Genomic DNA, 25,251 nt, shown 5'->3' with positions numbered 1-25,251 from the left:
TAAAGTAAGGTAGTTCTAAGGTTCAATAAAGTGAACATAAATGATTTCATATAATGCCTTGAGCATAGTAAATGTTTAATGGAAGGCTGGCAGTGATGCTTGATGATAGTGACAGACTCCTGGCCCTTGAGGTGTATCTAGGGTATTCACTGTTGCTGAGTTTATTAAAACACTCAAGGAAGTTGTAGTGTTTTTTGTTTGTTTGTTTTTAGATAAAATAGGATCAGATCACAGTAAGTAAAACAGGAAAGATGTCAGAGGCTAAAAACTGGGAGGATGATGAACTTGAGGTGAAAGGCATATTTTAAATTGAAAAAAAAATCGTAGGGGTGTGTGTGTACTCAGTCCCTCAGTTGTGTCAGACTCTTTGTGCCCGCATGGGCTGAAGTCTGCCAGGCTCCTCTGTCCATGGAATTCTCCAGGCAAGAATACTGGAGTGGGTAGCCATTCCCTTCTCCAGGGGATCTTCTTGACCCAGGAATCAAATTGAGGTCTCCTGCATTGTGGGAAGATTCTTTACCAGCTGAGCTACCAGGGAAGGATGTGTGTGTAATAGGATGCAAATGAAAAGAAATACTTTCAGATATTGGATACTTTGTTATGACTAGTAAGAAGCGAAATATGAGACTGAGTGTCATAGCTGGGGAAAGGATTAAATGAGTTAATGTTATATTTTAAGTCCCCAACACTGCTTGGCATTTAGTGCCTTTTAAACAAATGGTGAGTTTCTGATAGGTTTGAGTTCCACTGCCAAAAATTATGTGTAAATTAAGAATATTGGTGGAGGACTAAGTGTAAAGGAGAGAATAAATACATGGATGTGAGAGAGGAGTACTCAGGAATGTTTGACTTGGAAGGAAAAAGGGGAAGTTTCCAAGGACTTTATAATGTTGCAGCTGTGGTCCACACTGCAGGTGAAGATGAGTGTGAGAAATTAGGACAAGAGACACAGGAGTATTACACTAATGCCTTTGGAAATATAATTAGATATTTCATTGCTAAAGCAGGCTCTACAGAAGGTCAAAAAAGGTAAAGACCTAAGGAAGTGACTCACCCTTTATGAGCTGAACGTTTGTTTCTTAACAAAAGTCTTAAATGCAATTTTATGAAACAGTTTTCTTAATTTTGATAAATGTATAATGGTGGCTCAGATGGTAAAGAAACTGCCTATAATGCAAGAGACTTGGGTTCGATTCCTGGGTCAGGAAGATTCCCTGGAGAAGGGAATGGCAACCCACTCCAATATTCTTGCCTGGAGAATTCCATGGATAGAGGAGCATGGTGGGCTATAGTCCCTGGGATTGTAGAGTCGGATGCAACTGAGCAACTTTTACACACACACACACACATACATTCATGTTACCAACATTCCAATCAAGATATTATACATTTCCATCCACCCGGAAAGTCCTCTGCTCCTGACTTCTAATACTGTAAATTATTTTTTTCCATTCTAGAACTCATGTATATCATACAATAGGTACTTTTTTGTTATCTGGATTTTTACTGAGTACCACGTCTATGTCATTTTAAACTTTCATATATAGTAATGACTAATTCTTTATGTATACTGGTATCAGGTAATAATTTGCTTGTAACTTCAAGGTCATAGTGTTATATTTGTGTAACTAACCCTACTAGTTTGGAAAACATTAGTGCCTATTCTGCCTGGCTCCAGATGCTCGTATTCCCTCTAGTATGTCACAGAAAATTGCCATATAGAGTTTATATTTTAAAAGGAAAAAGAAATCTCGAGATAACTTAGCCACGATTGTAACTCTTCCTGCTTACATCATTTTGGGGTGCTGAGTTTGCTTGACCCTTATATGGCTTAGTATACAGAACTTTTATGTGAAAAAAAGATATATTAAAAAGGAAAGGTCACCTTGGCTATCTGGATTCATCTGATTTTGGTATGACGTAGAAAATTTTAATCTCAAAGACATTGTATCTTATGATGAAGTTTTACTATTAATATCCACTTGTTCATTAATGGGGCACTTTATCTTTCTTCCCAAATCTGTAAAGAATGATAACTTTGGGCATTTGTTATAAAGGACTGAAATAAAAAGCATTATTTCTATTAGATGGTTAATTCGTTTAGGGAAAAAGTGGTTATAAAACTCTGATTAAATGTAAAAGGCAAAAGTTCAATTATTTTAAGATTTGAGATTCTAACTGATCGAGCTATTGACCATGTTTAATCAAAGTACAAATTATAAAATTAGAGTTTAGAATTCTCTTGTGAAAGATTCAAGTACATTTGGGCAAATTTGCATCTTAATATGTGCAGTAAAAGTATTTTACTTTCTCCATTAAATTTTAATTTGGGTTAAAGGTATATGCATTCATCAGTGTAAAGTGACTACATTATTTTGGATAGTTGCTCATCTCCTGTGACTTTCTTTCTAAAACTAATCACACTATGGTTTTGAAAGTTTTATCTCTCTTTAGGTATGAAATAGTGTGAATAGAATATGTTCATCAATTTCCTGAAAAATAATAATATACTTTGAAAAAGTCTATCTAACGGAATAATCCTTTTGTTACAGATTTTCTTAAAGAAAACTAAAACTTTACATATTTTAGATAACATTTTTCTCCCTTCATTTAATATTATATGTAAAAGTCAGCAGTTTAGGATCTTTTTTATTTTATTTTTTAAAAAGAAAAGCATATAGCCCATACCAATGTGAAAACTTGACTTCCATTCTACCTTAGGTAATTTTAAATTTAAGAATTTAATTCTTATAATGATATTATGCATGTGCCATAATAAAAATATGTACATTTTTTTTCTTAATATATTTCATGTACTGTTTCTTACCCACAAAAAGTGTGAATTTTTTCCTTCACCCACCAACCGATTTTCTGATTCTTTCGACAATGTGTCCTACAATTCATTTCCGTTCTGACATTAACTGCAGAGTTAGTACAGCCCCCACAGGTTAAAGGCTCAGTCCCGTAATACTGTCCCAACTTCAGAAGCCAGGCACAGATTCCAGGTGCCAATTCTACTTCTGACCAACTGACTATGAGTTGGGGGTTCTCATATCACCTTCCTGAGGTTCAGTAATTTGCTGCTGCTGCTGCTAAGTCGCTTCAGTCGTGTCCGACTCTGTGCGACCCCATAGACGGCAGCCTACCAGGCTCCCCTGTCCCTGGGATTCTACGGGTGAGAACACTGGAGTGGGTTGCCATTTCCTTCTCCAATGCATGAAAGTGAAAAGTGAAAGTGAAGCCGCTCAGTCATGTCTGACTCTTCGCGACCCCATGGACTGCAGCCTACCAGGCTCCTCTGTCTATGGGATTTTCCAGGCAAGAATACTGGAGTGGGGTGCCATTGCCTTCTCTGCAATAATTTGCTAGCATGGCTTATAGAACTTAGGAAAGTGCTTCACTATTACTGCTTTATTGTTAAGGATACGGCTCCGGAATAGCCAAATGGAAGAGATGCATAAGTCGAGGAAGGGAGTGTGTGGGATGCGAGAGCATCCATGCTTTCTTGGGGGCACATTGCCTTCCCAGCACTTTAATGTGTTCTCCAACCCGCAGGCTCTCTCAACTCTGTTGTTCGGAGGTGGAGAGAGGTTTATGGAGGCTGCATTATGCAGGCACAATTGATTACATCATTGGCCATTGGTGATTGAACTCACTTCTAGCCCTTTCCAGAGGTGGGGGTGGGGTGGAAAGTTCTAACTCTAAATACATGGTTGTTTCAGAGAAGGAAATGACACCCCTCTCCAGTATTCTTACCTGGAGAATCCCATGGACAGAAGAGCCTGGCAAGCTACTGTGTATACCTGAATATAAATTCAAGTGAAAAAATTTAAGAGAAATGGATATTGGTTGAGCCTCAGTTAAATGCCAGTAATATTTCATTTAATCCTTGTTGCTGTTATGGGATAATCAAAATATGAAAGTTTATGCTATGATTACCACTATCCAATGAACATATATGTACATGTGCAAAAAATAATATGACATCATAAAATGAAGACTTAAATTGGTGGAATCATGGGTATATCATTTAGTGATTGCATTCAGCTGCTTATAAACTGAACCTCCCGCTTCATTCCCACACCCGTCCCCCTACAACTGTTAGTGTGGCTTAACTCAGCTGGGGCTTTATTTCTTCCATGTAGAAAAGTCCTGAAGAAGTCCTGTCAGGGTCTTGGACACCTTCTTCCTTTCTGCTCTGCTGTCATGAGTGAATTGCTTTAGTCCTCATTGTGTCTTCATGATTTTAAGATGGATGTTCCATCACCAATAATCACCTCTGCCTTCTAGGCAAGAAGGGAAAGAGCAAAGAGCAAAAGGTTCCTGTCAGCTGATTCTCCCTATCCAAGGACTTTTGCTTCCTTGTTGCTGATCAGAGCTCTTGCACACAGTTACCGTTAGTTAAGAGGAAGTACAGAAAATTTAGTTTTTTGAAGCTGAGGGTAGTGCCACCTGGAGTAAAGGGGTGTTATATTGGTAAGGAAGATGGGAGACAGGGCATTAACCAGCAATTATCTGCCAAGTTGTTTTCCTTGAATTTTATGATGCTTTTAATCATAAAAAGTAGACTGGCTAAGGCAAGAAGATTGTCTGCAGTGGGTGAGAAGTTAGTGATCCTTAATGATCTCAGTTCTTTAACTGATTTTCAGATTGCTTAGATCCTTTCACTTTCTCTTTACAATCATCCTTAAACCGTTGTATCTTAGAAAATTGTAGAGTGACAAGTAGCTGGAGTTTCGTGCTTTTGATAGGACTTATTTGAGAATTCAGAGGAAAATGGAGCATTGAAACTCCATGCTGAAAAAAAGATTTGGATACTGTGGAGAGGTTATGTAGTACATCTGAGCCTTCTCTGAGCTTCATGTGGAAAATACAGTGATATGACCTGCTGTGCTTACTTCACAGGGGTTTTTGTGAAAATGAAATGGAAGAAGTAGTACCGACATTTCTATATAGAATAATATGATTGGCAGTGTATGTTATTTAATTTGATGGTCCAAAGGCACATGCCTATTTTGTGGTACAGGTTAGATGGGAACTTAGAAATCCTGGCTCCTCTTCCAGGTCAAAGATGATAATGCCTTTACCCTATTAGATAGCATTACTTTTATAACTCCTCTCTAATTCAGCATCCTGCTAGGCAGTTCCATATTAACATAATTTGATGGGTGGAAGTATGATGGTGGTAGGTGAGAGGATTGTATTGTTTAACAAATCTTTCTGTAAACTGAAAAATACACAAACTGTAAACTGTGGAAACTTCTATAAACTGTGGAAATACACAAAATATTCACAGAATACAAATGACTGGGACATTATTTAGAGAGACAAAAAAATCTAGAAAGAGCAATCATGTTTACTGACTATTTAGTGATTTCAGTTGTTTGTGTCAGGTTATACTAGATTGTTAGCTCATCAGTCACGGCAAGTTTTAAGAAATATATTTTATAATATTTAAATGTTGATAGAAAAAAATGTAAAATCATACAAATTCAAACACAGATTTTTAGAAAATAGCATCTACAGTGTCACCAATGAAAGTGTTTATAATCAGTGATTTTCTGGTACTGGCTGGATATTTATTAATTTGAACATTTAAGCAATATATCTTCATATGGATAGTCAACTATTGATGTAAATATTTTTAAAGCTTAGAAATTAAGAACTTTTAAACTGCATATAGATTGTATAATATAAAACTTTTTAAGAACCTTTAATAATGTGTGTGTTATAAGTTACATGTATGTATGGTTTTTTTTTTCCTTTCTTTCTCCTCAGTGAATTACCTGAGAGAGAAGAAGGTGAAGGAGAAGAAACTCCAAACTTCAGTCATTGGGGACCACCAAGAATGTATGTTGATAACACCATTGGCTTTCTCAGTAGGACACTGCAACTGGTTGTGTTTTCTTCAGTTCTCTAATGATTGCCATAGTTCACATGTTCATTGGCCTAAACGGTAGTTGCATTTGGTCTTACCTAGAGGTTTTTAGCCAGGCAAAATGACCGTAACCAGTATTAGGAAAATCATTGTCATACTTTTTCAGAGAGAGGAACTTACAGATGTCCATCTATGAGGAACTAAGTATACTTTCTCCCTGTATCACTAAGCAAGGCAGGTAGGGCTGTCTTGAAGGCAGTAAAGCTCTTTTTTTCTTTTAAACAAACAAGAGCAATAGTTGAAGCTTCTGTTACATAGCCCCCTCCTCCTCTTATGTTAGTCCAAGTTTGTGTCTTGTTTGCACTAACAGAGTGTGCTGGGCTCATCCTCCTATGGATACTCTCATTGTTTTATGTAGTAACCAGGGCTGCACTTTATTAAGATTATAAAAGTCTTCCATTAGCTGCTCTTTGTATCTTTACTCATTATTAATTCCACCATGCCACTCACATTGGTTTTTTTTTTTTTTTTCACTTTTGAGTTTTGTCTTAAAAAACTCTTAGCTGTTTTCTGAGCTACTTTTTGGAGTTAATTATTGGCCATGTTTGTGCAGTTTGAACAAAATTCACAATATTTTGAGTGACAAGTTTTATTCCATACTTTATGAAAATGATGTGGAGGTGGGAAGAAAAGAAAACCTTTCCAGCCTCTGGAGCAATAAAATCTGTCCTCTGCTTAAAGAACCACAGGCTGGCCTGGCTGACTGGGAACAGCAGTATGAAAGAAACAAAGTATGAAAAAAAAAAAAGTATGAGAAAGTATGAAAGAAAGAGAGAGCGAGAGAGAGAGAGAAAGAAAGAAAAGAGAGAGAGAGAGAAAGAAAGAAAGATGGACTGTAGCCTACCATGCTCCTCCCTCCATGGGATTTTCCAGGCAAGAGTTCTGGATCAGGTTGCCACTTCCTTCTCCAATTCTGAAGTTCTGTGCTTTTTTGCGAAAATGATACATGTGACTTTCTTGATTTTTTTTTCCACTCATTTGTTATTTCCTCAATTCATTCTTTGCTAATGTTACACATGATATAGATGAAAAGGACTCATCAGAAAAATATATGGTGGTGGGAGATAGGGATATTGAGATCTAGCTAAATTTCTCAATATTAAGAGTCATATTTGTTGTTTTAGACATCATCTTCAGAATATACCATGAAATTGCTTTAAGAATCTAATAGAATTTAATCTCATTCTATAGAAGTGATAGGTTCTTACAATTTAGGAACTAGGTATAACTTCTATAACATTTGTGAAAATGTATTTATATAAAATGAGCCACAAGTATATACACATTGAACACGATGATACAACAAATTTCCTCATTCATGGGTGAATTCTGTTTTCTTGTTTGTTTTTACAGCGTTGAGATTTTTAGAGAACCAGATGTATCTCTTGGTATTAGTATTGTTGGTGGACAAACTGTCATAAAACGTTTAAAGAATGGAGAGGAGCTTAAAGGTATATTTATTAAACAAGTTTTGGAAGACAGTCCAGCAGGAAAAACAAATGCTCTTAAAACTGGGGATAAAATACTTGAGGTAAATAATGTTAAATTTTTGTTTTTGTTTGAAATGTACTGTAAAACAGTAAATATGTGTGTGCCATTGGTGTATTTTATTCGGATGCCTTCGTTTGTAGGTTTACACCATCTTATGAGATTCTAAAGTTGGACTGTAGTAGTAGTGTTAGTTGCTCAGTTGTGCGACCCCTTGGACTGTAGCCCGTCAGGCTCCTCTGTCCATGGAATTCTCTAGGCAAGAATACTGGAGTGGGTTGCCAGTCCTTTCTCCAGGGGGTCTTCCTGACCCAGGAATTGAACCTGGATGTCCTGCATTGCAGGACACTGAGCCACTAGCAAAGCTAGTCTGAGCCACTAGCAAAGCCTTAAAATGATAAAGGAAAAAGCATCAGCTGGCTGAAGAAACAATTCCACAAGTTGACAGAATGAGGCAGAAGGTGGGCCTCATGCTTCTCCCACAGTCTTTAACAAACTTTGAACTGTATATGGCAGTGGGAGTGCTGTCCTCCCAGAGTTGACCCCGAAAGTGGAAGATTGTTGGGGGAGGGGTGAACCCATCCTTTACACCTGGCAGGCTTTGCAGAATGGAGTTTTAAGGATACATCAAAGGCACTGAGAGGTCTAAATCTGATACATTTCTTTGCATTGGGTTTATTGGATGACACCATGTTACATATCTTTAACCCCAGAATCTGCTTGTCCTTGACTCATGGTTTATGATGCTAAACATCAGCTGCGGTGTTTTATCTCTGACAGCGTGAAAGTGCTCTGGAGATCATGGATTGAAGTCTCGATTGTCCTGTTTGTTTTCTGTTCTTGGACAAATTATGAAACATATTTTCAGTTTCCAAACAAAACAGAAATGAGCTTTTAAAACTCATATAATCATTGTGAGGATTGAAGAATTGCATAAAACTGTTCTGTGCATACAAATTTGAGGTTATATTCACATTTGTGAAATTGTAAAAAAAACTCCAAACACACTGGAGATAAAGAAATGAAGAAAAGGACCACAAATCTCTTCTCTTATGGTGTTTATATGATAGTGGGGGAGATAGACAATACGCAAAATAAGTAATATAGAGAAAGTTAGATTGTTCTGTGGAGCTATGGAGAAAAATAACGGGGAGGAGAGTAAGGAATGACAAGTGGTGATGGCAGCAGTTGCAACGAATAGATTTGTTATGGAAGATGATATCGGGACAAATACAGGAAATGACCAAGTGAACAATGTGGACACAGAGGGGAAGATGCCTCCAGACAGAGTGAACGGAAGTGCAAAGGCTCTGAGGTGGGAGCTTGCCTGGGTGTATTGAAGGAACAGAAAGAGGTCTAGCACTGCTACTATAGGCAGAGTCAACAAAAAGAAAAGGTAATGGGAAGCCACGTTATGTAGAGCTCAGAAGGTTGTCCGCTCTGAATGCTCGAGAATCCGCTAGAGAATCATGAATGCATACATATTTTTAAAAAGGGTTATTCTGGCTTCTGGGACAGGTGTAGTTTATTTGGCATTTGTGTGGTACATTGTTTTTGTTTTTCATACTTATTTGTGATTTTGTTTTAGTTGTATTTTTTAAGCAACATATAACTGGATTTTGCTTTTTTAAAATCTAAATTGAGAATATTCATCTAATAAATCATTTATTTTTAATTTTATTACTGATACATATGCACTTAGAACAAAATACAGAAGATAATGTTTAAAAATTAGCTTTTTCCTTTATATAGTGAAATAATTATAAATTCATAGGAAATTGCAAAGCAATATAAGCATAAGGAAGTCCCATGTACTCTCTTCACTTAGCCTCACCCATTGTTAACATCTTATATGACTACAGTAAAAGCAAAAGCAAAATGCTAATATTGACACAATTCACAGACCTTAGTCAGATTTCACCGGTTATATACATGTACCACACGTATGTATGTGTTTATAGCTCTACACAGTTTTATCACATGTGTAACTTTGCATAACTCCACAGCAATCAAGAAACTCAACTGAATCATCACCACAAGACTCCTTGTCTGACCCCCAAAGCCACTTCTCTCCGCTCCTCTCCCATCTCTAGCCTCTGGCCACCACTATCCTGGTTTTCCGTATTTATAAGTGTGTTATTTTACAGTTGTCACATAAATGGAATTATGCATTCTGTTTCATTTTGAGGTTCTTTCTTTACTCAGTGCAATTTCTTTGAAGTTCTTTCAATTTGTCAGTAGTTCATCGCTTTTTATGAATGAGTGGTATTCCATGGTATGGAGGTACCACAGTTTAACCATTCACCCATAGAAAGATGTTTGGGTGGTTTCCAGTTCTTGGCCATTATGAATAAGCCCTATAAACACTGGTATATAAGTTCCTGAGTGAAAATAAGTGTCCATTTCTTTGGGATACATGCCCAACAGTGTAATTGCTGGGTTGTATGTTAAGTTCCTTTCTTAGTGTTAAGAAACTCTCAAACTATTTTCCAGAATGGCTGTATCATTTTGTATATCCACAAGCAGTTATGAGTGATCCAACTTCTCTGCATCCTCACCAGCATTTGGTATTGTCACTATTTTTCATTTTAGCCATTCTGGATAGGTACATAGTGATATCATTGTTGTTTTAATCTGTAGTTCCCTAACTGCATTTGAGTAAACTCTGGGAGTTGGTGATGGACAGGGAGGCCTGGCATGTTGCAGTTCATGGGGTTGCAAAGAGTTGGACACAACTGAGCGACTGAACTGAACTGAACTTTTCATGTGCTTAATTGCCATCTGATTATCCTCTTTGGTGTAATGTTTGTTCAAGTCTTTTGTCTTTTTTCTAATTGAATTGTTCATTTTTTCTTATCTTTTTGAATTTTTTTCTCATCTTTCTCTGCTGTCAGTGAATAAAAAGTATTCTCTCATCTAATCCATCATCACTTTTACACATACTAATAAAAACCCATTGTTTTATCTCAGATTTAATCATTTATATTTCTTCAGATTCACAACAGACCTGAAATGTTAAACTCTAATATATATTCTGTGAAGCACAATGAGTCATTTGTTTACTTTTTTCTATGAAAAGCATTAGTTGTTTGTTAGTGAAGTTTAATACTCATTTTTGTCTTAAGACAATTGCACAAAGGGTTTAGGTCCATATAAAGAGCTTTTTAAACTAGAAAGTTTGAATTTAATTTAATTTTAAATTAAATTAAATGGGCCTTCATCTATGTAAATGGACATTTTTTAGGTTATAATTTTAAAGTTGAGAAAGACTATTTTTCTGTTGTAATATGACAGAATTCTTTTTCCTCACTTCTCAGCTTTAGTGATTCCCATTTAACACTGTGTAATCTCTGTCGGGGAAAAAAAGCTGATTATTACTGAAGAGAATGTAGTTCTCATATAGCCTTTACTTTTCTTACTGTTGAATGTTACAGGGATCAGGTTTTTTGAAAGAAGCTTCATCAAACTAGTGACAGCTTTTAATCGTCGCTGTAAATTTTTTCTATTTTTTTCATTTACTATTATTCATATCCTTCCTCAACTCAGATGGGAAAAGAGCTTTTCACAGCATTAAAATCTTTATGGATACCTATTAGAATAAAAATCCAGAGTTCTTGCCATGGCCTTCTGGATTTTACATGATGTGGTTTCAGCTGCCTCCCTGACATCCCCTCTTTCTGCCCCCTCCTCTTTCTTTGTTCTTTAGACTCACCTCCATTTAAATCACTCTAACACACAGGGCTCCCACCTCCTGCATTCATGCAGTCGCTTCTCTGTCCCTCCGCTTCCAGCATGCTCACTTTCTTCCTCACTCCGCTCAGATGCAGTGACTTATCATCCTGTCACTCCTGTGCATGTGCTTCCAACTCCTTTGATCTTCTTTCCTTTCACTGAACTTTTCTGGGGCAACCACATCCTAGGTAAGTGCAACTGTTAGCTTATTTTGTGATTTCTTTCTTGATTTGAACCAACAAAGTTATACCAACAAACAAGAAATTGTGACACTCTGAAGCCTTTGGAATTAAAAGTTGTAAAATAGCAAAAAAAAAAAAAAGCCAAGAAACCAACAAAGAACCCCATGCATACTGTCTGGTCTCATTTTAAATTCACGACTGCTCCCTCAAATGGGTCTTTAATTCTGTCCTGCTGTCCTGCATTTAACAAGTTGTTTCATTCTTCTAAGTAGTTACTTCAGACCTCCTGTGCTTCCTTCCTTAGTCTTCATCTCAGTTGATGGTCCTTTCTGATTTCATTGAGAAAAGAGGAGTCCTCGAAAGGGGCCTTCCTCTTGCTCCTTCTACATCCTTTTTTTCTACCTGTGCTTGTTGCAACAGATGAACTGTTTGTGTTTCTTCTATCTGGAGTCTGTCTCTCTAACTTGTGCAGTAGAAGTCATTCCATCTTCACTTTCCAAGGGCTTGCTTCTGCAGTCATCACTCTTCTCTACCTTCATTTTTCCTCTCCTCTGCATCATCATCATTGTAGTATATCCCATCTTAAAAAAACAAAAACCAACCTTGATTCCACTGCACCCACATTCCTATTTCTTTGATCCCCTTGTAGCAAAACAATATTCACAAATTGTCATTATCCTCTGCCTGGAATATGCTTCCCTGGTGGCTCAGATGGTAAAGCATCTGCCTGCAATGTGTGAGACCTGGGTTCAATTCCTGGGTCGGGAAGATCCCCTGGAGAAGGAAATGGCAATCCACTCCAGCACTCTTGCCTGGAAAATCCCATGGAAGGAGGAGCCTGATAGGCTACAGTCCATGGGGCCGCAAAGAGTCAGACACGACTAAGCGACTTCACTTCTTCTTCTCACTTCTTCTGACTGGAAACCACCTCAACTTTTACCAAGGTTTCCTTACATTATGAGTTTGAAGAATTCATTCTGTTAAATAAATGCACTTGATAAGTAGAACGCTCTTTGAGACTATGGGCATGTTCACAAGTTATCCTCTCTCAGATTTGAATAATGAGATGTTTACACTTTACCCAAATTTGTTGAATGCAGAACCCTTTTAGTAAAAGAACCCATGGGTGTTTTCATACTTCTTTTTTGAACATAATTTGAGAAATGTTCAACTACTCAATTTGATAATGGGCAGTTTGCTTAAAATACCTTTCTTCTTAGTTTAATTGAGAGAAGATGAGCCCAAAGAGATCCCCAGCCCCTACCCCCATTCAGAATTGTGTCCTCTAATAGTGGCAGAGGTGACATTATAAGCTCAGAAGCCTCTTAAGTTTCTGTTATTGATTAGGCTACCTACTTTTGCATAATTATTTTTAACCTCAGCCATTGTTATTAAGATATTTTTCTTATTTACTTTTGTTGAAGGTAAGATGTTAATTTTCTTAAACATGGTCTCCTAAAACAGCAGAGCTTTTTATGTGCCAGTGTTATTTTTTTTTCTAGCTGTCATCTAATTCATTCAACTCTGGCTGTTCTCATAACTAGATAATATGCATGAACTTGAATTAACTTATCCACAAGATCTGCTGCCTTGCTAACTGAAATAAATTACTTCTGTGTTTTTAGGTGTCTGGAGTGGATTTGCAGAATGCTTCACACAGAGAAGCGGTTGAGGCCATTAAGAATGCAGGAAACCCTGTGGTGTTTGTCGTTCAGAGCTTGTCATCCACTCCAAGAGTAAGCTTTAGTTTACATATTCAACAAGTTTACAAACAGTCTCTAGATCTGTGGATCAAGCTTTTGCCTCCAAGTGTTAATATTTTCCAACATATTTTTTACTGTTATTCTACTATTGCTTAAAGGAAGTTAGCTTTGTAAAAATTTAATTATTAGCTTCAGTTTTCCCTTTTTTTCTCTGATTTCAATCTCCTGGTCAAATTTGAGTTATTCCAGTGTACAGTGGAGTCCAACAGACCTATTTTCGACTCTTTGATTCCCTATTTACCAGGTTTGCTAATTTGGAGGCAAGTTACTTAACCTTTCTGAACTAGTTACTTTGTCTATAAAACACTTCCAACACAGAGAAGGTTGGTTATAAAAACATTCTAGAGAGACTATCAAATGGTCTGTGTATCTATTATAGCATGTAAAAATTCAAATGTGTTGCGCTGAATGTTCTGTTGGAGATTCTGAATTTACAAAGAACAGTATTTCATCATAGAGTTTTTTCCTGTAATAAACTACTCATTTGGTATGGAATTAGAACTCTGATACACAGATGTCAGTGACAGGATGTGTATTTTATATTGCAATATGAGGCAGAAATGTCACCAGTAAGCCCTGTAACCGAAAGCTATGTTTAATTTTCTATATTTTAGAATGGAAGACAGCTGTTCAAAACATAGGCACTTCTGAACAGTAGAAAAACTGCATAGTTTTTAAAAATATGCTTTTCAGTCCACTAAAATGCAGTGCTTTTCAACCTTTTTTTATATCAAGGCATACAGAAAATAATATTTGTTTAGCAAACTGGGTAAACAGATATCTGGCTGTCCCAGGGGCAGGGGGCATCAATGTGTATTTTTTGCATGCTTATAGCCTCCCCATACCCAGGGGGCTGCAGCCTCACCCCATATGGGCAGCTCTGCTGTGCACTGTACTTGCAGCAAGGTCCCTTCCAGACTTAATGCTAGTTCATACCATCAAGACTAATTGAGAGAGGGAAGCAGAATAAAGTCTTCACATTTTTTTATGCAGTTTGAAATTCTAGATTTATTAGAATCCACCCTTAAGCTCTTAGGATACTGAGAAAGTTGTTGAAGCCATCACTTTTATTTCTGGAGACTGAATTTAATAGGAATGTTGGCCAGATTTTCCCTGCCAAATGACAATTCCAGAGAAACAGTTCTGAGCTAGAATGAGCCAATGATACATTTATATGGCCACTTGTGAATGCTTCGCCAAAAAATATTCAAAGTATTTTATTAGGTTATAAGGTCAGCTATAAAGGCCAAGCTTTTAATCTAGTCTTTGTTGGTGAGCTGTGGTGGAAGTTTTCATTCGAGTGACCAGTACAATATTTTCAACTGCTAAAAAAGAAATAATGTCTTCAGCATTACTACATGCCAAGTCACTTATCCCTCAGGCAGCATCACAGAGTGTCACGTTCTTCGAACATTGAACTGTCTATGGTTCTAGCCAAAGAATGGTGATGATATTAATGTCCATTACTTGCTCCATTTTTTCAGCACAAAGTTGATTCCACCCGAATAAGGCAATGAAAGGAACCAAGCTTCATATTTTTGTATCTTTGGCTTGCTTATTCTTACATTTATTATTGGTCATCACAGAAATAGAAAATATAGCCAAATTCTTAATCATTTTTAATCAGTTTAATTAAACTTTGAGACGTTCTTCAAAACTCCCGAGGAAGTCATTTCCTAATGTTTGGCCATCAAGGTCCTATGTCTAAATGTGCCTTGAAAAAGAAAGTGTTAGTCGCTCAGCTGTGACTTTGAGACCTCATGGATTATAGCTTGCCAGGCTCCTCCCTCCATGAAATTCTCCAGGCAAGGATACTGGAGTGTGTAGCCATTCCCTTCTCCAGGGGATCTTCCCAACCCAGAGGCTGAACCTGGGTCTCCTGCATTGCAGGTGGTTTCTTTACGATCTGAGCCATCAGTGAAACCGTCATGAAAATTCTCATCAGCATGATGGATTGAGTGTTGGTGTTTATGTTTGCACTTTTTTTTTAAGTTTTAATTTTTTTAATATTTGTGCTTTTAATAGGTGCTTTAGGAGCTTTTTTTAAAGCTTTTTCTCCTAAATTTCTCAACTACATTTTTAGCATGCTAGAAAGAAATATTTATATCTACTTAGATTTACTTGGTATATGCTTATTTGAGAGCAGAATTCATGATCTATACTGTACACCTCAATAGAAAGTTTTTATGCCAAAGTAATTTTTTCTACTTATAATTGCATTTCACAGTAGCATTAAGGTTTTCTTTGTATATCCAAAACCAAACCCTTTTAAAATTGGTATCATTCTTTCAGTTCACTAAATTTATTATCATGTGTTGTTTTCTTTTTTCCTGTCTTCCATTTGTATTTCCCTAATATCATTGTTTGATAATGGCATCTAAATGTTTTTGGACATGTTCATTTTGTGTATTAGTCATATAGAAATATAGTTTTTACTTTCATAAGAAACATGTGCTCTCCTACTTTTCATAAAGATGTGGTCTTTTTTGGTAGGCCATTTGTCTTCCAAAGTTTGCTAATGATATGTGTAGAGAATAATATTTCTCTGCTATTTGAAAAACAAATGGTATAAACCTTATGAATGGCAGCTAACTTTTATCCCATTTCAAAGCTTCTGCCATTTAACTTTAGCTGGTTTTTCCATAGGAGAAAGTAGGTCCAGTATAGGCAGGTGTTATGACTTTGTAGGGAGGCAAAGTGTTTTAAAGTCTTCAGAATTAGAAACATATACCTGTAGATCCACTGGTTTTTGAACTCTGACTTAGGTTGTCCTGTGTGTTAACTAGAGAAATAAATATTAAGCACAGTCTCTATTCACATAAGAAGCCACAGATATAAATTAATTTATCACTGCTATTGCTTTTTACTTTAGAGAAACATTTCTGAGATGGTCTCACTTATTCCAAAATTAATTTATTCCCTTAGACTCTAAAAGTAGAGAAGAATTAATTGTAAATTGCCTTTTTGAGAAAAGTGCTTTTTTTTTGTTTTGTTTTTTAAATTATCCCTAGGGAGGCAGTTCCTTTAATTTTCTGAGTAAGGAGATTTATTTTTCCTTTTAATCTGCATGTCTGTCATCAGATTTTATGCCAATTACTTGTGTTAGCTATTTGAGGAGTCTTTAAAATAATCACGTTTAATAATACAAAATAATTTTGTATTTTCTTAAGATATTTTACAGGTAGTTTTACAAAAAGAAATGAGTCAAAAAGTAATCTGTGCTGTTTGCACCATTAAGAATTAAAATCATTTCTATGAAATTGAACTGTTTAATTCACTTATAAGCATTTATTGAACACTACTATGTGGTGCTTTTTCTGAGCATCAGGGTTATAGTGATAAATAACCCTAAATTCAGCTCTAATTGAGCTATTATCCAGGGGTGTAAATAGCTTTGTTTAATTTATCTATATGCTAACAGTGATGGTTAAATATTTATTGAACGTACACAGTGCGCTAGGTACCATACTCGAACTGTATGAAGACATTACATAAGAATGATTATTGCAACATTGTTTGTAGAAGAGAAAATTGGAAATGAAGTATGTAAAAGCCCATGAAAAGAATGACTGACAGCAAGAAATGTTATATATCCATGAAAAGAAACGTATCATAATCATTCCAGGTGACAGGATTTACAGTTCATTAAGTAAAAAAGAAAAAGCGATATTTACAGAGGCATCCATTTTTTACATTAAGAAAAGTAAAATCAAAGCCTCAAATAAGTGGGCTGAGGTGATATCACTTCAGTGTTAGCTGCCCTTGGTGACTGGAATAAACATATACAATAACCTTAAAAAAAAAAAAAAACCAAAACACCAAAAAAGCAAGGCTTGAGCTGGAGTACACTGATGAATAAGGTAGATCAATGAAATAAATGTTACATCCAGCATTATAGGAACTAACTTTCTGGATCTAAAGAAGCCTGTGAATTTATTGTCCCTTGATGCTTCACACAAACACACACACATGCAGGCATGCACATTTGGGTTATATGACTTGCTAGATGTCCCGAGCTGTGTTGTTTGCCTTAACTATACTTCTCATATCTTTACGTTTTGGATGAAGTTAGAGATATAGTTATGTAGGATCTTAACTTTTTTTTTTTTTAATGCATGGAGCAATGTAATGATTGTGACATTTAAATTCTTTCTTTCTCTCTTCCTTGTCTTTGTGGTGACAGGTCATTCCTAGTGTGCATAGCAAGGCCAAAAAAATCACTAATAACCAGGACCAAGACACCCAAGAAAAAAAAGAAAAGGTAACCTAACCTCTTAAACTTTTAAAAATGTTTTTGGTTTCTTTTTGCTTATCTGAGCTGCAATTAGTATGTGTTTTTTTGGATGAGTATCTGGGTAGAAGTATGGTAGGTTTAGGACTCTCCTGGTGGCTCAAACATAAAGAATCTGCCGGCAGGAGACCCAGGTTCGATCCCTGGCTTGGGAAGATCCCCTGGAGAAGGGAGTGGCAACCCACACCAATATTGTTGCCTGGAGAATTCCATGGACACAGGAGCCTGGTGGGCTACAGGCCATAGGTTTGCAAAGAGTCAGACATGACTGAACAGCTTTAAGTTCACTTCACGGTAGTTATAATATCTCCTTTCTATGAACATACCTAATTCTGGCCTGGATGAAGGCCTAGTGAAGTACAGGTGTAAGATGTCATGAAGCCATTATCAGCCATTATCATCTTTTTCTAAATCCTAAGATATTAAGTTGAATTTCTATTGTTTAGTATTGTTTCTTTTTTTAGCTTCCAAATGATTTATTTTTATGAAAAATGTATTTTTAATTTCCATACAAATATTTTTAAAAACTTATTGCTGTTATTTTCAAACCTATTTCAGTTATAACCACAAATTGTATTTTATATAATATCTTGCACCTTGCACATTGGTTGAGACTTTTTTTATGGCCTAGCACATAGGTATTATAAATGTATATTTGTGATTTAAAAGAATAGCTATTATCTAGTTACAGATTTTTATACAGAGTTATTAGGGAAAATTAACTAACTGGGTTATTCAGGTATTCTATATACTTACTGATTTTTTTGATCAGAGTAACTCATCTTCCATTTTGATGATTAAATTAATCTACTTTTCATGTAGTTTTTCAGTTTTTATTTTATATTTTTCAAGATAATTTATTAGGTTAAATTTAAAAATTTAATATCCTCATAGGGATATAATTGACCCTTTCATTAATATGTGGCCTTACTAAGTAGTGCCTTAGTATCTAGTTCATCCAATATCCTTGAATAGGACAGATTTCCTTTTATATTGTTGTCAGATAGTTTGTCTTGGAAATTTATGAGCCACACAGAATGAATTCAAGTCTCTAACCTAGTGGATCTGAGCTTGTAAGGAATTCTCAGGGGATACCGTTTTTCTTTTTCTTTTGTTTTCTTCCATCTCATTTTAAGACCAAGGCCAGGAAATATTCCTGTTGTCTTCTGTAATCAAAATTTTGTTTTATTTGCTTTGTTTATTTTAAACTTTACCCATTGAAAGTTTTACCCCATTAAAGGAAAAAAAAAAAAAAGCTATGCCTGATTTGATCACTTGGGAATACTTTATTTACAGAAATGTATGAGGGCTAATCAAGACCCCTTGAGGATTTGGGGAGAAGGGTTCTTGAAAAGGATAAGTAATTAGGATAGGAATTAAGTTGGTACCAAATTATAGAACTATCTGTTTTATCCTGGTTGTCCACCTTCTCAGTTCAGATCATAATCCCAAAGGTTATATTCAGATTAGCAGTAACAAACACTGTGTGTTCAGGATTCTGTGGTTTGTTTTTGGCAACTGCCGGTAAACACAGATAATGTGTAGAATCTAGAAGACCATGGTTATTGTTGCAGAGGTATTAGTTTGTACAAGTTGCAAGTCATCTCTTGCAGAATACTTTAACCTGTTGGTCCTTTTTTGCAGGGATTGGGTTTTTGGGGGTTGATATCTTTAGTCCTACTTCACACCTTGTTTGACCTCAAATAGAAACTTTGGGCTAATTAAATTTCTAGCTCTCACTAGATAAAAATGAGTACATACTGCATGATTATATTTATATAAAAGTTGAGAAAATATGTTTTTGTAGTGACAAGAAGATCATTGGTTCAGGAGAATAGATAGGGTGCCAGGGAAGAGGGTGATTAAAAAGACTCATGAAGAAACTTTGGGGTGATGGTTACATGTTCGTTATATTAATTATGGTGGTGGATTTGAATTGTACACTAAAATCTGTGCAATTTTTTAAGTCAGTTATACTTCAGTATATTGGAGTGAAGCTATTTAAGACAAAACTTCCCTGTTTTTCTGGAGCTTGCATTTTACTAGGGCAAAGCAAACAATATAGAATTCAGTGACTGCTAACTTTAAAGCAATATGGGAATGAGACCTGAAGACCCACAAAATATGACATCTGGTATATAAGCTCAAAGAAGGGAGATGATCTATCTCATAATTGCTCTTTTTCTGCATCGCCCAGAATGCTGCCGGCCACCTATTAGGCATACAATGCATATTTATTGAGTAAATAAAGAATCCTAAAAACAGAACAAAACTAAATCTCTGGTTTCTGGTCACTAGGGATTGGCACATGCCCTCTGGGGATTTACCTTCTGATTTGGAATTTATGGTTGTTTCTGGCCTCAGTTATAAAAATATAGTTTTGATTTTTTATCTGTGATATACATATATATGTGTGTGTGTGTGTGTGTGTGTGTGTTTTAAAGAAGGGCTTCTCAGAATATTTAGTCTGTCTTATTGCTGGAATTGTGTTGATTCATGTATTGATTCAAATATCTGAACGTTAATCAATTGTCTATTGGAAACCGATAGTGTTACAGTCTCTGTGCTATAGTCAGTGGATATAACATCACAAAGGAAACAGACAACAGGTTGTGGAGACATGGACAATAAACACACAGATGAATACAAAGTGGTTACTGATTTAAATACTTTAAATACTGATTTAAATACAAGGTAATTAATTGACTAAGGAAAATTCCACATGAGATTTCATGAAGGAAAAGATAAACGTATGATACTTATCAACTCTGGTGCATTAAATCAAATTGAATTTCAATATATAGCAAGAATATTTGCATTCAAATTTTTTAAAAAATCCAGTAAGAGCCCAGTAAAACCAAAAGTCAATGTATAAGAAGTCTACCCAGCTGAATTCCTTGGCATGGAGAAGAAGTCATCACTAAGTTAACATGGCAATAGTTAACAATGCAACCATAAACCCCAAATCAGAAGGTTAAATGGAACACAGGAAAATGACTTTTGTCTGGAAAGCATTTGCCAATATCTGGTGACCTAAGCCAGAGATGTTTGTTTTGTTTTTAGTTTATTTATTCAATAAATATGTATTGTGTGTCTATTAGGTATCAGGCAGTGTATCAGATAAGTGTACCAGATAAGTGTACTTATCTTCCCATAAGTACCAGGCCTTATGGGAAGATGACAGTTAGCCATGTTAGTGAATCTTTGGAGAATTCAGAGGTGATTATTGCCCCCAATGGACAGAGGAGCCTGGTGGGCTACAGTCCATGGGGTCTCAAAGAGTCAGACATGACAGAGCACAGCGCAGCAGTATATTGTTGCCCCAAAGCACTCCCGCTTGTGAGTCAATTGATCATATGAGAATCTACATCTCCATTACAGGATGATGTTTCAGTGGTTACAGGATGATGTTTCAGTGGTTACAGGATGTCCTTCACTATGCTACTGTTCTCTGTGATTATAGCTTGTGTACAAAGCATTATTCTACACCCTGGAATGACAAATTACCTTCACTCCAAGAAGTGCATATATGAATGTGATATGTAGTGAAATAACTGGAAGTGTAATTGGTATGATAGAAATATGCCCAGAGTACTAGGGGAGACGTTCCCAAAGATGGGAGGTCACGTGATGACTAAACTCTCTCTTTAACAGTTATTATTGATAGAAATAATTCCTTTTAGGCATTTTTTTTCCTCCTTAATACAAAAGCAATCATGTTCTCTAGAATTCCTGACCGTCAGAAAGGAGACAATAAAGATCACTTGAAACTATTAGTAGAGGTGTAGGTTAGAAATAAAAATTTGGGCTTGAAATTATTCACATTAAAAAAGATAGAGAAAGAAAGTGACTGAAAAACTAAAAAAAAAAAAATCAAGCAGGTCTTGAATAAATCTCTAGTTTTTTTTTTTTTCTTTTTTCTGTTTTATTTCAGTTCAGTATTTTCTGACCTCTTATATAGAATGTGGAACATCAGACTTCATAGAAATGCTATTATCAGCTGTAGATTCATAACTCTTTGGTATTTTCTTTCTAAATTTTCTTCAGTATTATTTCATATGTTTTTTTTCTTTTAAGAAAATTGTGGACAGTCTTCACAACTGGAAGATGTCATTAACAGAGTAGTCCTCTGTAGTTAGTTATCTTCGTTTTCTTTTTGTGTATTACCCAAATGAAAATGCTGTTTCCCACTAAACATAGTAACATAGTAATCCCTAAAAGTATGGTTACATTAACCTTATAAAAATATATCTATCCCAAATAAGTATATTTTATTATATGTGAAATACTACTCCAATAAGGTTGCTATTAAGGCACGCACCTATTCCAAGGGAAAAATCTGGATTTGTCACACTCTGGAACTAAGAGGAACCTCATGAAGGTATTTGCAAAGATCAGAATGATCTCTTGTGACCCTCTTGATGACACGTAGAGTATTATAGGATCCATGCTCTCTGATTATTCTTAACAGCAACAAATAAAACAGCATTCTATCAGGGATACTCTACATTGTGCTAATGTTTAGAACTGGCTGGTAATTCTCAGGCTAATGTGTAGCCAATTGTGATACACACATGTACAGCATGTGGACATGTGGCTATCATGCAACATTAGTATAAATGTTTTTATTATCTGATATATTTTTGTTTTATAGTAACACACCAGTGAGATCAAGGAGATCAGGGAGAAGGTATAAGCATTTCTAATTAAAATTACCAAATCGTTTTGACTTTGTGAATCTAGATTCACATATAAAAATGCTTCTGAGTTAGTTGTTTCTGTGAAAAGGGATTTCTTAAAAGACTGGCACATCTAAAGTAATATAAGTTTAGTTTCACTATTTCTTAAAAAACTCGGGGAATATCAGATTTAAATAATGCTTCTTAGTCTCTAACCAATCGGAAAGAGAGACTTTAAAAGACTGAGTTTTTAATACCGCCAAAGGTAGGAGAATATTTTGTGCTCACAATGAGGTAAGAGTCTTTCTCCTTTTCAGATACACAGAGGATTTCAGCTTTTGTCCTGTAACTTTAGCCATGTGTCAGATGTAGACACAAAAATGCCAGACTCCTGTCTGGCAAAAAGCTGTTCTTTACATTGGAACTGAGACATGTTCTTGTACAAAAGCACATCCAGGCAAACAATCTAAAAACATGTGTGCTGTTTTCTCTCAATCAAGAGAGAGTGGATGCCCAAAGAACCAGTATGTAATAGATCCTCATCATTCCAATAAATATCACTAAATTGCCAGATCATAAAACCAGACTCCACTCATTACTTCTAGTGGTGAATAATTTACAGCTGAAGTACAAATCAGAACCAAAGCTAGCTTAATATTAGAAACAATAACAACCACAAAATAGAATTGAAAATTAAAACATGGAAAAACAGTTAAAAAGACAAAGTTCTGTTGCCGTTGGGAATTTACCATCGGAACCAGGAAATCATGTGTATGGGCTTAAACAGTTTATGGGGTTGTATGTCTTAGCCATCACAGTTCATTGTCTCTGGAAGGTGAGTATACTTCAACATATCAGTGGGGCTTTCAAGACTGACTAATAAAATTAAAGAAAAGAAACTTGACCTTTGAAATTATGCAGAATGTAACAGTGCCAGATGTTTATTAAAATTACTAACATGGGAACCTAAAAGGTGGTTATCCTGGTTCAGAGAGAATTGGAGAGAGTATTTATATTTACTAAAAAAAATGTTTAATTAAGATTCAAATTTAGACACTAAACTTGTTAATGTCTTATAAGGTAATGCAGCTATAATTTGTTAAAATAACTTACATTTCTACAAGAAATCTAAATGCTCTTTTTACAAAATTTATTTATTTATGTATTTGGCCGCACTGGGTCTTTGTTGCAATTCATGCGCTCTTGGTTGCTGCCCATGGGCTTTTCCTGGTTGCGGCAAAAGGGGGTTGCTCTCTAGTGGCAGTGCATGGGCTTCTCATTGTGGTGGCTTCTCCTGTTGTGGAGCATGAGCTCTAGGGGAAGGGTTTCGGCAGTTGTGGTGCGCAGGCTTAGTTTTCCCACGGCGTGGAGGATCTTAGTTCTTGGACCACGGATCGAACCCATGTTCCCTGCATTGCAAGGTGGAGTCTTAATCTTGGACCATCAGGGAAGTCCTGAATATGCAATGCTCTTGAACAAGAATGGTTTGTGTTACTGTCATTTTTCTCAATGTTAATATGTCAGAGAACTGTAACAACATGAATGACAACCAGTTATTTGCTCATTCAGCAAACAGTTAAGGACACTGTTCTCAGAGCTGAGCATGTCCTATGGTCTGTTTTCTCTACCCTCACAGAAGTTCTGTTCACCTGGCCCTCCCTATGCATACTTGCTCCAGCCTTTGTTGCCACAGTGAGACCCTGGACCTGCCTACACTCTTCTCCCATATGTGGTAGAAAGATGCCTGGACATCTGGCAACCCACATTCATACCGTAGGGAGCCCAGAATATGCTTATCCTACATTCTTTGTGAGCGTGTTGGTAGAAGTGAAATAAATAGGTCATATAAACAATTGCCCCTTAAATATACTTTTTAAAGTGCTATTAAAGAGAATTCATATCTTTTACTACTATTTTAAAAGCTAGCTCTCCTTGTCCTTAGCTTTGTCTTTCACTTAGAATGACCTTTGATTAGATGTTATCCTGAATAAATTTGAGTGTGTATTTTTCCTTATGGATGCCAAACAGTGTTTTCCATTTTGGAGGAATTTATTACATGTCTGCTTTCTGTAATGGACCAGTCATTGTCCATTTACTGAAGTGTATCCTGCCATTAGTGGCTTTGTCCTGTAAAGCATAATTGATTGTGCTTTATTGAAATCCTGTAGCAAAACAAATCTTAATTCAGTTATTTTGGCATCTGTAGGGAGCTTGGGTATATCGGCTCCTATTCTTTCCAGCAGCTTGGATCTCTCCATAGTTTGGCATGTTTTATTTTTCCCAGCATTTAAGAAAAGGTCTGCATTGTATAAAGGTAATATGATCATAAAGTCTACTTTAATTAAGTCTCTTTAAACCAAATATTGATATACTGTATCATTTGGTTTGTAAATGTAAAGAATGCGTATACAGAAATACAAAAGGTATTCATCGTAAAGCTTTTTCTCTCTCTCTTTTTAAAACATTGAAATATGTGTTAACTATTTATATATTATAGATGAATACCTCTTCAGTTAGAAAATCTTGGTATTTCAAGTGTTTATAAAGAATGAAATCTGTACCTTTTATAATTGAATAAAAAGTTGAAATAATCATAAGATTAACACATTGGGTCATTTTTATATCTAAGACATTTTTGAAATGTCTTTCATTTGAGTTATTTGGTCAGAAACAAAGAAAACTAACTCTCAACAGTGTAAAGAAGATACATATAATTGATTTTGTCAGTGGAGAAAGGAATGCATGCTTCTGGGAGGGTCAACAGTTTTAAAAGTTGTGCTTTTGAATTCCTGTTTTCTGTATTGGTGTATTTATATCACATAGTCACTTTACATAATACCATAGAGAATAAAAAAATTATAATCCTAGTGATATGATGAAAGTTGGATATAGTCAAAATATTTACAGATTATCTTTTAATCCTGTTTGTCATTGAGGAAGAGGTTGAACAAAGGCAATTAACTCTTCTCTCAAATTTTGCATCTTCAGAGGCGAGGAACTGCTCCACCGCCAATGAAACTGCCTCCTCCTTATAGAGCTCCATCTGATGACAGTGATGAATCTGAAGAAGAATGTGCATTTACCAACAGTGAGTTCCTTTTCATTGTTTGGGATAGATGCATAACATTAAATTATACTTTAATGATTGTTGTAAATTATCAAATACAGTGGTGTGGGT

The 25,251-nt window shown here is 35.9% G+C and overlaps 1 protein-coding gene across 1 annotated transcript in view; it reads left to right on the top strand.

Moving 5' to 3' along the window:
- Positions 1–25,251, top strand: part of PATJ (PATJ crumbs cell polarity complex component) — a 371,645-nt gene that overhangs the window by 123,523 nt on the left and 222,871 nt on the right. The window contains exons 22-26 of the mRNA XM_052636620.1: positions 5,779–5,850; positions 7,292–7,469; positions 12,966–13,076; positions 17,287–17,364; positions 25,062–25,161. Of these exons, the coding sequence (XP_052492580.1) occupies positions 5,779–5,850; positions 7,292–7,469; positions 12,966–13,076; positions 17,287–17,364; positions 25,062–25,161 (539 nt within the window). The remainder of the gene's footprint in view (positions 1–5,778; positions 5,851–7,291; positions 7,470–12,965; positions 13,077–17,286; positions 17,365–25,061; positions 25,162–25,251) is intronic.

Source organism: Budorcas taxicolor, chromosome 3 (assembly GCF_023091745.1).
Source record: "Budorcas taxicolor isolate Tak-1 chromosome 3, Takin1.1, whole genome shotgun sequence".
In the NCBI taxonomy this organism is placed as follows: domain Eukaryota; kingdom Metazoa; phylum Chordata; class Mammalia; order Artiodactyla; family Bovidae; genus Budorcas; species Budorcas taxicolor.
Note: the sequence above shows the minus strand (reverse complement) of the source record. Positions and strands in the feature narration are given on the sequence as shown.